Source organism: Schistocerca piceifrons, chromosome 1, assembly GCF_021461385.2.
Source record: "Schistocerca piceifrons isolate TAMUIC-IGC-003096 chromosome 1, iqSchPice1.1, whole genome shotgun sequence".
Lineage (NCBI taxonomy): Eukaryota > Metazoa > Arthropoda > Insecta > Orthoptera > Acrididae > Schistocerca > Schistocerca piceifrons.
Window position 1 is genome coordinate 753608662 of NC_060138.1, and position 16557 is coordinate 753625218.

Consider the following 16557-nt stretch of genomic DNA (forward strand, 5'->3'; position numbering starts at 1 on the left):
CATACCTGTACTCGTCGTGGCGTACTATCCACATGTTCATCAAGGTACTGTTGGTCCACATTGTACCACTCGTTAACGGCGATTCGGCGTAGATCCCTCAGAGTGGTTGGTGGGTCACGTCGTCCATAAATAGCCTTTTTCAATCTATCCCAGGCATGATCTATGGGGTTCGTGTCTGGAGAACATGCAGGCCTCTCTAATCGAGCGATGTCGTTATCGCCGGCCGGCGCTACAGTCTGGAGCCGAGCGACCGCTACGGTCGCAGGTTCGAATCCTGCCTCGGGCATGGATGTGTGTGATGTCCCTTAGGTTAGTTAGGTTTAATTAGTTCTAAGTTCTAGGCGACTGATGGCCTCAGAAGTTAAGTCGCATAGTGCTCAGTGCCATTGATGTCGTTATCCTGAAGGAAGTCAGGGCGCGAACTGTCGCCCATGAAGAAGAATTCCTCGTCAATATGCTGCCGATATGGTTGCACTATTGGTCGGAGGATAGCATTCGCATATCGTACAGCTGTTACAGCGCCTTCCATGACCTCCAGCAGCGTACGTCGGCCTCACATAATGCCACCCCAAAACATCAGGGAACCTCCACCTTGCTGCACTCGCTGGATGGTGTATCTAAGGCGTTCAGCCTGACCGGGTTGCCTACAAGCACGTCTACGACGATTGTCTGGTTGAAGGCTTATGCGACACTCATCGGTGAAGAGAACGTGATGCCAACCCTGAGTGGTCCATTTGGGATGTTGTTGGGCCCATTTCTACTACGCTGCATGGTGTCATGGTGGCAAAGATTGACCTCGCCATGGACGTCGGGAGTGAAGTTGCGCATCGTGCAGTCTATTGCGCACAGTTTGAGTCGTTAACATAATGTCCTGTGGCTGCACGAAAAGCATTATTCAACATGGTAGCGTTGTTGTCAGGGTTCCTCCGAGCCATAATCCATAGGTAGCATTCATCCACTGCAGTATTACCCTTGGGCGGCCTGAGTGAGGCATGTCATCGACGGTTCCTGACTCTCTGTATCTCCTCCATGTCCGAACAACATCGCTTTGGTTCACTCCTGGACTCTTCCCTTGTTGAGACCTCTTCCTGGCACAAAGTAACAATGCGGACGCGATCGAACCGCGGTGTTGACCGTCTAGGTATGGTCGAACTACAGACAACACGAGCCGTGTTCCTCCTTCCTGGTGGAATGACTGGAACTGATCGGCTGTCGGACCCCCTTTGTCTAATAGGCGCTGCTCATGCGTGGTTGGAAATTTGTGGTAAAGACTATGGGACAAAACTGCTGTGGTCATCGGTCCCTATGTTTACGCGCTACTTAATCTAACTTAAAGAAACTTACGCTAAGGACAACACACACACCCATGCTCGAGGGAGGACTCGAACCTCCGACGTGTGGAGCCGCACGGACAGTGACAAGACGCCTTAGGCCATACGGCCGTGCATGGTTGTCTACATCTTTGGGTGGGTTTGGTGGCATCTCTGAACAGTCAAAGGGACTGCGTCTGTGATACAATATCCACAGTCAACATTTAGCTTTAGGAGTTCTGGGAACCGGGGTGATGCAAAACTTTTTTTGATGTGTGTATAATAATTGTTCTTACGCTGACCTAAACGCAATTGCATCTTGCGGCGTCTATCTTACAAATGTATTTTCCGCCACTGGAATTCGACACTGTGTTGCTTGTGGCCTCTAGAAACGAATCCTGGTCCGCCGTGGTGCGGACAGATAACAAAGCTCGTTGTCTGCTGTAGGACACTGGACCCCATGACCAAAGAAGTGAAGGCCACCTCGCAGTCTTGCCTCTTACGTGGTCAAGAACGGCGTCGAGTTTAAAGCGCTAGTGGTAGTACCACTGAGCAAATTCGGAATTCACTGAAGCAGTCTGTGAAGGCGTCCGTCAGTACAGTCTTTCGTAGATCATGCCAGGAAGTCACAAGGCGAATTAATTAAGTCAGTGATCATGTGAAGACAATCAGTAGATGACGATGAGTACAGACGACTCTGACAATAGGTAACAAAATGCCTCTAATAAGAGAATGAAACCACTTCTTTGGCGTGCATTCGTCCGAAAATATATCACGTTCCGCCTGTCATAAGTGACATTGTCCTCGCGGCAAGTACTAATCGGTAGAACCTCTCATTGATGTTAGCATGTTTGCATGTCCATTACTACGTAAGCTTAAAAAGGAAGGGAGAAGGGTACGGCTAAATCTCACCAAATCTCTTTTAATGTGCGAGGGGGATGGGGGGGGGGGGGCAGGGGAGGGGGTACGAAAATCTCACGTCAGCTTTGTAATTCAGACAATATACATCATTATAACGTATAACATATTGTTTTACGTAATTAATCCTGAGCATAGACAATGTTAAAGTGCTCATCATTATTTATGGCCTCTCTGAACTGAACTGTATGGTTCATACGTGTGCCTTGCCGGGATTTCTCGATTGGTAGTAAGTGCCGCACAATCCACTGTCAGATATCCCTCGGGGAGCTCTCTAAATGGTTCAAATGGCTCTGAGCACTATGGGACTCAACATCGGAGGTCATCAGTCCCCTAGAACTTAGAACTAGTTAAACCTAACTAACCTAAGGACATCACACACATCCATGCCCGAGGCAGGATTCGAACCTGCGACCGTAGCAATAACGCGGTTCTGGACTGAAGAGCCTAGAACCGCACGGCCACCGCGGCCGGCTGGGGAGCTCTCTGTCGTGCTGGTCGAAATCACTGCATCTCAGTCAGTCATTCATGATATTCTGCAACGCATCCAAAACCGATGTAACTGTGTTCAACGCAAATTTGTATCAAAACTTCTACAGTGTGTTTTTTAAGCGGCATGCCGACAAGTCGAAACACACATGCCAACAAGAAACAATTATCGTCCAGTTCCCTTACTGACATCTTTTTACAAAATATTCGAAAAAGTAATGCACTCAATAGCAGCCTCACATTTAAGTAGAAACAATTTACTTATCATATCACAGTTTGGATTCCAGAAGCGTTGCCCGAATGAGAATGCATTCACACACACACATGAAATAGTAAAAGCCTCAAGGAAAAAAATGTTGTCAGTGGGTATTATGTGGTCCTCAGAAAATGAATTCTCCCCATATTTTGAAGAAAATAAAAAACACTATATTCAGTTCTGCACAACAAATGGAGTCATACCAACAATAATATGGGCAGGAGTGAGTAAATAGGGTAAAATGCTCCAAATTTTTGGGCGTACATATTGATGAAACCTTGGACTGGAAGAAGCATATTACTGAGCTTCTCGAACAATTAACTTTAGCTAGATTTGCTCCTCGTGCGATTGCTAATCTTGGAAACAAACAAATTAACCTGCTGACATATTCTGCATATTTCCGCTCAGTAATACCATATAGAATAAGTTTCTGGGATCACTTATCACTTAGAAAGAAAGTATTGACTGCATAAAAGCGAGCAGTAAGAATAATAACGGTGTTCAGCCACGGACGTGATGTAGGTACCTCTTCAAAGAGCTAGGCAATTTAACTCCGCTGTCACAAGACGTGTTTTGCTATTGAAATTCGACGTAAATAATCCATGAAAATTTGAAAACAGTGATGTACTCATACGTATCTACAGCACTGGAGGGAAAAATGACCTTTATTGTCCACTGTTAAAGCTGTCAGTGACTCAGAAAGGAGTAAAATCCGGTAAACTGAATGTCTACAAAAAAAGTCGTTCAAATGATCTAGAGAACATGTAACTAATAAATCTGCACCTCCAAGCGGTTGGCAAGTGCCCTATGTTTTAGGGTCAAAAGCTCACTGAAGTGCGGCGCCTCGAAGAGTATCAAGACACAGAGTGCGACCACCACCAGCGTTATTTGCTCACTGCCTCACCTCTCTGTTACCTTCCACCCGGACTGAGGACTGCCGCCAGACGCCGTCGCTGCGAACGCGCTGTGCTGTTGGCACGAGCAGCCTTGGTGCAAGTTGCAATAGCCGGCCGGTGTGGCCGTGCGGTTAAAGGCGCTTCAGTCTGGAACCGCGTGACCGCTACGGTCACAGGTTCGAATCCTGCCTCGGGCATGGATGTGTGTGATGTCCTTAGGTTAGTTAGGTTTAAGTAGTTCTAAGTTCTAGGGGACTGATGACCTCTGATGTTGAGTCCCATAGTGCTCAGAGCCAAGTTGCAGTTTTCCCTGTTCATTACTTACAGCAGAAGGTCGTAACGTCATTCGAAAACAGAGGTCACTGTTTTTAAAAGGCGTGCGCAACTTCGTTGCACCTCGACCGATCATCGACAGTGCCGGCCATTGGTAAGAAATGACAGCAGCAACCCCACTTGTCAACGTGATTGCAATCATGTAGAATCAGTATCCCCTCCCTAGCGTGACAGAATCTATTTACATAGTCTCTCCCAAGCACGGAAACACTATAGGTTTGGTTACAACAGCTTTGTCTGATCTTATGTATATACTACACTGAAGAGCCAAAGAAACTGGTACACCTGCTTAATATCGTGTAGGACCCCCGTGAGCACACAGAAGTGCCATAACATTATGAGGCATGAACTCGACTAATGTCTGAAGTAGTGCTGGAGGTAACTGATACCATGAATCCTGCAGGGCTGTCCATAAATCCGCAAGAGTACGACGAGGTGGAGATCTCTTCTGCACAACACGTTGCAAGGCATCCCAGATAAGCTCAATAATGTCCTTGTCAGGGGATTTCGATGGTCAGCGGAAGAGTTTAAACTCAGATGAGTGTTCCCGGTACCACTCTGTAGCTATTTTGGATAATTCGTGCTGGAAATACTCAAGTCCGTCGGAATGCACAATGTTTCAAGACACTGTCAATTCCGTTCACCTGCTCTTTCAAGTCCTTTCCTATCTCTGAAGAATTACATTGTCATCGGCAAACCTCGAAGTTTTTATTTCTTCTCTCTGAACTTCCTGCTCCAAATTTGTCTTTTGTTTTCTTTACTTTTTGCTCAGTCTACAGATTGCATAACATCGGGGATTGCCTACAACCCTGTCTCATTCTGTTCTCAACCACTGCTTCCCTTTCATGCTCCTCGAATCCTTCAGAATATTTGCCTGATCATTTTTAACTTTTTTTATTCGAGTTGTGATTCCTATCCACCACTCTTGGTGTCCTAGTTAATCAAGGACCCTCTGCAAGTAAGTACGAAGCCGATGCTTTCCACTGTAGAGACTGAGCAGGAAGTTAATTTAAATCCCAGCAGCGTGTTTACTTTACATACCCTCCTGTCTGTAGATCGGGACAAGCTCTTTATAAATTGCCATCTAGAGGTGGCCGCTGACAACGAGGGAGTGGTGCAACGCGTCCAGTATCTCGAGCACTGTGCAGTATCATTAGGTACTATCTGAGTACTTTTCAATGTTCAGTGTTATTTATTATTCCGAATCATGGGAATATATACTTAACGGAAGTAGAGAAGGCTAGATTAGCAATTAGATTAAAAAAATAATTGCTCCATAGATCATGAACAGAACACTTCTTAATGATGTAGAACGTGTCAGTTTAACAAAACTCTCTTTACATCTCATAATTCAAAACTTTTTATTTTATTTTATTTTATTATTATTTTTAAATTATTGTGTAATTAGTAACGTAAATCTAAAATTCATTCTTTGACTAGAAGGAGTTATCATTCAGATACTCTCTTAATTTGTTTTTAAATTCTGGTTGTCTATCTGTCAGACTTTTGATGCTATTTAGTAAGTAACCAAAGACTTCTGTGATAGCATAATTGATACCTTGCTGTGCTGAAATTAGCAGCCTTTGTCCTAGTGCTGTAGCTATGCACATTGCTATTTCTTTTGAATTGGGATGGGTTACTAAGCGAATATATACATTCGTATTGTGAAGCTAATGTGAATTGAATATCCCTAGTTCCTCAAATAAATGTCTACAAGATGATTTTGAGTGGGTTCGAGCTATTGCTCTGATCAAACGCTTCTGAGCAAAGAATACTTTTTTCCTTAATGGCGAATTACCCCAAAATATGAAGCCATACGAAAGCAGTAAATGAAAATAGGCGTGGCTGACTTATTTACTGATATGTTTATCACCAAAATTGGCAGTAACCTTTATGCCATAAGTAGCTGAATTCATACGTTTCAACAGATCATCGATCTGTTTCTTGAAATTCAATCTCTCATCAACGCACTCACCCAAAAGTTTGGTATATTCTGCCTTAGCTAAAGACTACTGTTCGAACTCTATGTTTATTAGTGCCCTTTACTGTACGGAACTATATGCAGGGTGAGTCACCTAACATTACCGCTGGATATATTTCGTAAACCACATCAAATACTGACGAATCGATTCCACAGACCGAACGTGAGGAGAGGGGCTAGTGTAATTGGTTAATACAAACCATAAAAAAATGCACGGAAGTATGTTTTTTAACACAAACCTACGTTTTTTTAAATGGAACCCCGTTAGTTTTGTTAGCACATCTGAACATATAAACAAATACGTAATCAGTGCCGTTTGTTGCATTGTAAAATGTTAATTACAACCGGAGATATTGTAACCTAAAGTTGACGCTTGAGTACCACTCCTCCGCTGTTCGATCGTGTGCATCGGAGAGCACCGAATTACGTAGGGGTCCAAAGGGAACGGTGATGGACCTTAGGTACAGAAGAGACTGGAACAGCACATTACGTCCACATGCTAACACCTTTTTATTGGTCTTTTTCACTGACGCACATGTACATTACCATGACGGGTGAGGTACACGGACACACGTGGTTTCCGTTTTCAATTACGGAGTGGAATAGAGTGTGTCACGACATGTCAGGCCAATAGATGTTCAATGTGGTGGCCATCATTTGCTGCACACAATTGCAATCTCTGGCGTAATGAATGTCGTACACGCCGCAGTACATCTGGTGTGATGTCGCCGCAGGCTGCCACAATACTTTGTTTCATATCCTCTGGGGTTGTAGGCACATCACGGTACACATTCTCCTTTAACGTACCCCACAGAAAGACGTCCAGAGGTGTAAGATCAGGAGAACGGGCTGGCCAATTTATGCGTCCTCTACGTCCTATGAAACGCCCGTCGAACATCCTGTCAAGGATCAGCCTAGTGTTAATTGCGGAATGTGCAGGTGCACCATCATGCTGATACCACATACGTCGACGTGTTTCCAGTGGGACGTTTTCGAGCAACGTTGGCAGATCATTCTGTAGAAACGCGATGTATGTTGCAGCTGTTTGGGCCCCTACAATGAAGTGAGGACCAATGAGGTGGTCGCCAATGATTCCGCACCATACATTTACAGTCCACGGTCGCTGTCGCTCTACCTGTCTGAGCCAGTGAGGATCATCCACGGACCAGTAATGCATGTTCCGTAGATTCACTGCCCGTGGTTTGTGAAACCCGCTTCATCGGTAAACAGGTAGAACTGCAACGCATTCTCTGTTAATGCCCATTGACAGAATTGCACTCGATGATTAAAGTCATCACCATGTAATTGCTGATGTAGCGACACATGAAACGGGTGAAAGCGGTGACGATGCAGTATGCGCATGACACTACTTTGGCTCAGTCCACCGGCTCTCGCAATGTCCCGTGTACTCATGTGTGGGTTCATGGCAACAGCAGCTAACACACCAACTGCACCCGCTTCTCCTGTGACGGGCCTGTTAAAGACCCGTTTGCGTGCTACGACCATACCTGTTGCATACAGTTGACGGTAGATGTTTTGCAATGTGCGGCACGTTGGATGCTCTCTGTCCGGATACCGCTCTGCATACACCCTGCAGGCTTCAGCTGCATTTCGTCGACACTCGCCGTAGATGATTATCATCTCCGCCTTTTCAGAGTTCGAATACACCATGGTCACAGTTCCTACAACACTACACTATCACAGACGTCTGGTAACACGGTGTACTAGAGTTGGTCTGCGTGCGGAGACGAATGCAGAATAACAATAGCTAGACGAAACCACAACAGTGCACCACAGCCATACTCGTAAACACGGTCGTCATCGTAAACATGTCCCTGCAGATGCTGCTCGCCGACCGTGGCCCGTGTTTGTTACAACACGCAACTGAACGTGGGAGGTTTCAAGCGTCAACTTTAGGTTACAATATCTCCGGATGTAATTAACATTTTACAATGCAACAAACGGCACTGATTACGTATTTGTTTATATGTTCAGATGTGCTAACAAAACTAACGGGGTTCCATTTAAAAAAAACGTAGGTTTGTGTTAAAAAACATACTTCCATGCATTTTTGTATGGTTTGTATTAAACAACTACACTAGCCCCTCTCCTCACGTGGAATCGGTTCGTCAGTATTTGATGTGGTTTACGAAATATATCCGGCGGTAACGTTAGGTGACTCACCCTGTATACTGTATTTTATTAAAATTTAATGAGATCCAGTTTGCGGAAAAGCACTTAATAATATTCTAAAAGACGATATTTACAATTTCCTCAGTTAATTCTTGTTTGTTGGATGTTATTACTGTACTCGTATCATCAGCAAAGCCGGCCGCGGTGGTCTAGCGCTTCTAGGCGCTCAGTCCGGAACCGCGCGACCGCTACGGTCGCAGGTTCGAATCCTTCCTCGGGCATGGATGTGTGTGATGTCCTTAGGTTAGTTAGGTTTAAGTAGTTCTAAGTTCTAGGGGACTGATGACTACAGATGTTAAGTCCCATAGTGCTCAGAGCCATTTGAACCATTTTCATCAGCAAAAAGAACTACCTTTGCATCCTCGTGAATATAGAGTGGAAAGTCATTAATATATGTAGGGCATCTGGATTATTAGTATATTCGTACCGTAAGTATTACAAAATTGTTGAAACATCTACCATGGTATTTTGTGGATGATGAACGTTGGCATTAGTACTTTAGACGTAATTAAGAACGCTAATGACTATGTGTAAGTGGAATGAAGATAACACGACATTAGTGAGTGGCCTTTTTCTAAAGTGCTACCTTTTTTCTGAGTTTGTTATTTGTTATTCGGACAGGAAGAAAGTGTACTAGCGCTCCTTTAATTGCAAACAGTTTTTTCTGGAAGCAGTTGAGACTTTGGTAAGGTACTGCAAGGAGCACGATTGAAATTCCGTCTAGGCGTCCCGACTTAGGTTTACGCTTCAGAACAATGATCCTTCTGGAACTGGACGACGAAGAAAGGTGTGAACTGTGCCACTTCTCCCTTCCTTGCCTTGTAACGACGTAATGGGCGGGTTACGACAAGATAACGAGGTGTGCTGCTGCTGTTGTTGCAGAGAGCGAGCGGGTGCGTGCGCAGCTGCCGCCGCTGGAGACGGCGCGCGTGGGGCCCGGGCCGAGACAGCTGGTCGACCTCTTCGTGGGGCCGCAGCTGCCCGGAGGTGAGCGCGCCGCTGCTGCCCTGCGATACCCTCTACACTACAGTCCGACTAAAAGTACTTGCTACTTGACACTTCACACGTTGTAGCTGCTTTCCTCTAGTCAGAGGGCACAGCGTCACGTCCGAACCGCTCGCCGTTGCCATAGTGCCACAACAACTGGTCAGGTCACTTCCGGTTCCTTGGCTAGCTTTCTTTCTTCGTGTGTTTGGATCCCGAATTGTCTGTCTGGCCTTTTTATTTCACATTTCGTCACATATGATAACGACACCAAAAACAACAGGCACAGAAATACACAGACGAAATACACACTTTTCATACAGAGCTTTAACCAAACACTGCTCTGTCCTTCCGCAGAAGACACGATTCAGCGTTACACATACAGTTATAATCACAGAAATTGGTTTACATTAGATGAGCTTCACACATTGTCTGAAGCCGAATTTTTGAAGATTTCAATTCATCGTTGCCACTGCTTCAGCGGAGGCGTAAATATTCTTCCTCAGTGTAGTGGTGTAGTGCAGTGGTTAGCGTACAAACCTGGCGTGTAGGTTCTAGGTTCATATCCCATCAAATACAGAAAATTATTTTATTCCTAAATCCAATCGAATGACTTTGATTACTGTTTTTATTCAATTAACTGGCTTAAATGTTTTTCTTTTTTACTTCTAATACTTTGCCGTGTCATTTTGTTGATCGTGATAACTTTTTATGTGCTCTTATTTTTCTTCGCATCAGTTTTTTTTTCGTTTAGAATCTGCCTGTGTCACTTTAATGTGGAACCAAGTGCCAATCAGGACTGCTCGGCAGTTGGTAACACAGCAGCTCGTTTAGCTAGTATGAGGACAATTTCAGGAACCAATCGTCATCATCATTATTTGCTTGGGTCTTTGCCCCACTTCAACTCGGGTTCAGCCCTGTTACTATGGAGTTGGCAATGTTAGTGTCAGAGGATGGCCGGATGCCTTTTCTGTCTCCACCCCTTACCCCCAGGGATGGATGTAGGTAATCTCAGCTGTTCGTGTCTAGTGTAAGCCATGAAACAGTGCAAACGTTTTTCAAATGTCTGCGAGCCGTGTAACTGAGGCGGGACATGGCGACCAGCCTGGTATTCACCGAGTGGGATGTGGAAAACCGCCTAAAAACTACATCGAGGCTGGCCGACACACCGGCCCTCGTCGTTTATCCACTGGGCGGATTCGATCCGGGGCCGGCGCGCCTACCCGAGTCCAGGAAGCAGCGCATTAGCGCTCTCGGCTAACCTGGCCGGTCAGTTTCAGGAACCAATGATACCTACAAATTAAATTTTCCTTTTAGCGGTGAAACTGAAATTTCCTGTCTTATGTTTGTTCGCAGAGGTTAGGTTTAACCGCCGGGAATAAAGCGATTGTGATTTTTAGGTCTGTCGCAGGTTGTTGTCCGCCGTTCTCTCGGACGCACAGAGTAGCATGAGGTTGCGATTAAGTTACAAATGAGTTTAAATTAACAGTCATACCTCGTGGGCAGTCACTTCCAACATCGCTCCACGTTACACATTAACAACATTAGTGAAATGATCCGCCGTGTTTGTGTGTCGCCTACAACCGAGCGGTAGCCGGCAGTCGCTGTTGCAACACTGTAGTGGCAAGTGACAGGTGTCAAGTGTCAAGTAATTTTAATCGGGTTATTGTGCCTCCCCCTTCCTGTGGGTAATTACCCCTAGGGGTGGTAAAACAATGTCTTCTGAGGGATAAACCATAGAGAGCTCGATTACGCATCAGCTGATTTATACTTTCCTTGTTGGCCAACTCCAGATAATTCAATTTCAGCGGCGGTTTTCCTTTTCCTTTCATCTCGACTTTAACTGTAGCCCAGTATTCCTGCATTCGATTTCTGTGCTGTTCCTTCCTAGCAACAGCCCTTCTTTTATTTTTAGTTTTCCTTGGAGTTCTTAGAGGTTTTCCTTGAGCGGTATGCATTTGTGGATATTTTCCTGTGTTGTCCCCACTTCTTGCAGCTTTTTCCAACCTCGATGAACCAGGTATCCTCGTCTTTCTCGTTGCAAAATAAACGGACCATCTGAGTGCTCAGTCTTGTAGGTCTCTTACAGTCAATGTGGTCATAAAAATACAACTCTCCTCCTGTGAATGGTGTCTGAGATTATTTCTACAAGTCTGTCGAGCTCATGGTTGTCATCTGTTGAATTCACCAGTTTGTACGATCGGACCTAGGATTTTCCCTAAGATATGTCTCGCTCTTATTTTTAATTTTTCGATTAGACAAAGACATTCTGCGGCATATATGTCCTCCGGTCGTCTTACTGTAAAGTTATGTCATATTTTAGCAGTAACTGATTTTGACTTCTTCTTGTAGATACATTTGTTGATATGCTGTTTCCATTTTTCTGCACCGTGATACAAAGACTTATTTGTCGGAGGAGTTTGGCTCCGTCTGCTCTCCTAGACCTACATCTACGTCTATATCCTCAAGTCAACTTACGGTATGTGGCAGAGGGTGCTTTATGTAAAACTGTCACTACTCATTCTTCCTGTTCCCGTCGCGAATGTTTCGCGAGAAGAACGACTGCTGATAAGCCTCCGTGTGGGCTCGAATCTCTCTCTGGGACTGGTGACTTCGTCGTTTAGTCCCATAACACCCCCAATCCATCAATCAATCAATCGAATCTTCCTAACTTTACCGTCATGGTCGCTTCGCAAGATATGCCTAGGAGGAGGCACTTTATTAGTTGACTCTTCCAGGATCGTACGCTCTCGGAAATTCAATAGTAAACTGCACTGTGATGCAGGAAGCCTCTCTTGCAGCGTCTGCCGCTGGAGCTGGCTGAACTTCTCTGTGATTATTTCGCGCTTACTAAATGATCCTGTAACGAAATGTGCTGCTCTTCTTTGGATCATCAATCCTATATGATATGAATCCCAGACGTACGGGCAACACTCCAGAACTGGTCGAACGAGGGTTTTATAAGCTATCTCCCTTACGGGTTGACTACATTTTCTGAGGATTCTTCCAACCAATCTTAGTCTTGCATACGGCTTGCCTACGTCTATTTTTATGTGATTGTCCACTTTAAATTGCTCTGTACCCATACTCTTACGTATTTTATGGATCTGACCGCTTTCAGAGATTGTTATTCAATCATGTAACCATGCAAAAAGTGGTTCAAATGGCTCTGAACACTATGGGACTTAACATCTGAGGTCATCAGTCTCCTAGAACTTAGAACTACTTAAACCTAACTAACCTAAGGACATCACACACATCCATGCCCGAGGCAGGATTCGAACCTGTGACCGTAGCAGTCGCGCGAGTCCGGACTGAAGCGCCTAGAACCAAATGGTTCAAATGGCTCTGAGCACTATGGGACTTAACATCTATGGTCATCAGTCCCCTAGAACTTAGAACTGCTTAAACCTAACTAACCTAAGAACAGCACACAACACCCAGTCATCACGAGGCAGAGAAAATCCCTGACCCCGCCGGGAATCGAACCCGGGAACCCGGGCGTGGGAAGCGAGAACGCTACCGCACGACCACGAGCTGCGGACCGCCTAGAACCGCTCTGTAATCATGCAATAATGGACGTTTCTGCCTATTACTGCGCAAAACGTTACATTTTCTTTGTTAATGGCCAGCCACCAATCTCTGCACCAAGCGTCGATGCTCTGTAGGTATTTCTGCATATCGCAGATATTTTATAGCGTTTTGACTTCTCTGTAGACAACAGCATCATCTGCGAAAAGCCTATCGTAACTTCCGGCGTTGCCCACTAGGTCATTGCTACGTATTGTGAAAAGTAATAGTGCAATAACACTCCATTAGGAGTTACTCTTAAGTCTGAAGACTTTTCTCTGTCTAGAACTATATGCTCTGTTCTGTTTGCTAGAAAACTTCTCCGTCCGTTGCTGCTTCTTCTACCTCTAGTATTCTGGGTGGTTACTTGATGTTTGTAATAAATTTAGTGTTCTCGAAGGATATCTAGAGTCCCTCTAGGCTACTCGTGTCTTCATTTATTTGTTTTGCGCCTGTGGCTAGATAATCAGAAAAAAATTGCAAGGCTATCTGTTAAAGAGCACAAAGTGAACTGCCGAATTCATGCATCAATAGCCAAGGCTGAGTCCCCTTTCAACATCTTTGCCGCCCATTCTTTATCGTCACTCCCGGGTCACTTTCTTAAGTAAACAGGTGAAAAGTAGATGCGTCAGTTCGTCTCCGGCCGGCCGATGTGGCCGAGCGGTTCTAGGCGCTTCAGTCTGGAAACGCGCGACCGCTACGGTCGCCAGTTCGAATCCTGCCTGGGGTATGAATGTGCGTGATGTCCTTAGGTTAGTTAGGTTTAAGTAGTTCTAATTTCTAGTGGACTGATGACCTCAGGTGTTAATTCTCATACTGCTCAGAGCCATTTTGAAGTTCGTCTCGTTGTCTGACTCTCCACCTGGCTGAGGCATCTGAGATCTACCTCAAAAGCTTCACTTTGTAAGAGGTGTCACTGAAAGTTTGTCAGATAACAGCCGTTGTTTTATTATCTAAGCTACTCATACATGGGTTGGACAACGCTATGGAAACATGGCGAGAAATGCGTGGTTGAACATAAATGCAGATGTCAGCCAGGCCTGCAATTTGCGCTGTTGTATTTGACTAAGAACGGCACCTGTGCAATGTCCTCAACACTTTGTAAGTATTAGTCGTGGTCAGAACAGTGTTCTGTATGGTTGTGAGTGCACTATGTCGGTACTAAGTCAAGCCAAATTGCTGGTGCTCATATGATGAGTACCTAAGCAACCAAGCCATCAGAAGTGTTTAGCATTTCAAGATTTATACCGAATACGTAAAGCGGGAAAACATCATCCAGTAAGTCACAACGCGGATGATAGAATGTGTTGAGCGATCGTGACAGACGGTCATTGAAGAGGATTGTGGCGAAAAACAAGAGGATGACAGCTGTAGAAATCAAAAGTCACTGCAAAACTGAATGTCGCACTCGCGATTCGCGAACCCTGTCAGCACCAAAATGACACGAAGGGAGCTCCATAAGCTGTCAATTGTAGGGCGAGGTGGAATTCCAAAACTACTCATCAGTATTACAAACGCCGAAGCCATAAAACCTGGACTGTGAAGCAATGGAAGAAAGTCGTTTGGTCGGATGAGTCTTGTTTCACACTGTATCCAACCTGTGGCCAACTTCACGTCCCAGGAGTGAAACATGGCGGGGTCCGGTGATGATTTCGTCATCCATATCCTGGTATTCCATGGGCCCCTCGGTTACTCTGGAAGTTCGCATAACTGCCAAGCATTAAGTGATCATTTTGGGTGTTCCGGTCCATCCAGTTGTACAATGTTTGTTCGCCAGTGGTGATGCTGAGTTCCAAGACAGGACTTGTGTTCACACAGCTCGCATCGTCCAGCACGAGGATGAATTCTCACATCTTCCGTGGCCACTTCTCAATCTTATTAAGCCCTTGTAGTCTATTTTAGAAAGAAGGGTGCACGATTGCTATCCACTTCCATTGTCGTCACCTGACTTGCCACTATTTTGCAAGAACGATGGTGTAAGATTTTCCATAAAACCGTGAACGGTCAGTATTTATCTATTTCGAGACGACAGGAAGCTGTTTTGAATGCCAGCTGTTTTCCTACACCATGTTAGGCATAGTAGTGTCTAACGTCTTGTGTTTGTGGGGTTCGCATATTTTTGTCCACTTCCCGTAAATTCTTTGAGGATTTCGAGAAGAGTTATTCTGTCAATTGAATCACAAGCCTACGAAGGTCACTACGAATTTCTTACTTCTGCGTTTCAGTTAAGAAATAACACATTTAAGATTCATGATTTGTTCGGCACGTGAGCGCCCTCTTCTGATGCCTCGTTGGCAATCACCCACCTGAGTATCCAACTGATTTCTGCCCCAGTTTGAAGAGCTTTTGAAAAAAAAAAATCTTCTAGGTTATTACGAGAAGAGATGACACGATAATTGTTTACATATATTCTGTCACTATTCTTGTAAAGTCGGTGCAGGGAACCAGCCACGTGGCAATTCCTCAGTTTAGTAAATGTTGTGGATTATCTCGGCTAGTTTTTCAGTAGCCTTGTTTCCGACACTCTTCCACTTCTCAGCAATTATCGAGTCTTCGCCTGCTGCCTTGCTGTTGTTTATCGAATGTGTTATGTGTTTAATTTCTTCTCTTGCTGGATATGATGAATTAGGACGGATAGGTGGGCTGTTTTAGAACTTGAAACTCGATTTTGGAGCCTTACAATTGAGGAAGAATTCGAAATAATTTGCCATGATATGACAGTTATTCTTATTAACTGTAGGCAATTTTACCATCAGGGTCTTTGAAATCTGAACTTGTTCTTCTGGAAGCCTTCCTCAGTATGTAGCAAGTGGTTCTCACCAAAAGCACGCTTACCCCGAGGCTAATTTCAGCAGTGTGTTTTCTCGCGCCCGTGAAATTCGTTCAGTTACCTCAGTTCTGAGTTTCATTTCACCCACGAAGCTTACCTTAGTCAGAAAACCACATTACATTCGCAGTTGCACAATGGATGTTTATTCCGTTTTATTAAAAGGGTTGTGTTGTTAATTATCTTCTCTAGTGTTTCTTGCAGTTGATCCCAATGGGACTCCAGCTTCTGGGTAAACTCTTTGCTAGGTCTGACTCTGGGTCGAACCAGCAGATTTTTCTCCATTGGGTCCTCCTTATGTTCCTTGGAAGAAGCTTAATTTTGTTCTTTGAGAAATAGTGATCTGAGCTGAGGTTTCCACTCCTCTGGGCTTTGGCCTTCTGGATCTCTCGTTGCACTTTCTTTGCGATAGCCACATGAGGTACTCTTAAGATTTAATTTGTGTCATCAGTGTTCTGGAAGTCTTTAATCCATCGCTACAATCCATCCACTGTTGTATAAATGCCTTCAGTATTTTAGATGCATTGCTATATTCAGCAAAACACATCCATACTTGTACAGCGCATTTTCTAAAGTGATATACTCGCTTACCTTTTTTTTATTTTATTTCTCAGACTCTATGAAAGCACTCTGACCACTTACCACCTACTCGCCAGTTTCCATCCCCCGCCTTTACTTTAATTAAAGTCATAAATTGTCTTCCGCTCTATCTTGCTCCCTGATCTATTTCATTGTTTTCCCTGACTGCCTAGTAACTTGAAATGCGTCTCCCCATTGTTCACTGAAAAAACCCCCAATTT

At 44.6% G+C, this 16557-nt stretch overlaps 2 protein-coding genes across 3 annotated transcripts in view; one reads left to right on the forward strand and one right to left on the reverse strand.

Moving 5' to 3' along the window:
* Window positions 1-16557, reverse strand: part of LOC124712121 (waprin-Thr1) — a 176125-nt gene that overhangs the window by 97412 nt on the left and 62156 nt on the right. The window lies entirely within an intron of this gene.
* The window catches only part of LOC124712104 (kynurenine formamidase), a 42136-nt gene that overhangs the window by 3829 nt on the left and 21750 nt on the right, over window positions 1-16557 (forward strand). Inside the window, exon 3 of one of the 2 annotated variants that reach the window (XM_047242405.1) lies at window positions 9259-9363. The exons of the other annotated variant lie outside the window; for it this stretch is intronic. Coding sequence (XP_047098361.1) covers window positions 9259-9363 — 105 coding nt within the window. The remainder of the gene's footprint in view (window positions 1-9258; window positions 9364-16557) is intronic. 2 annotated transcript variants of the gene reach the window in all.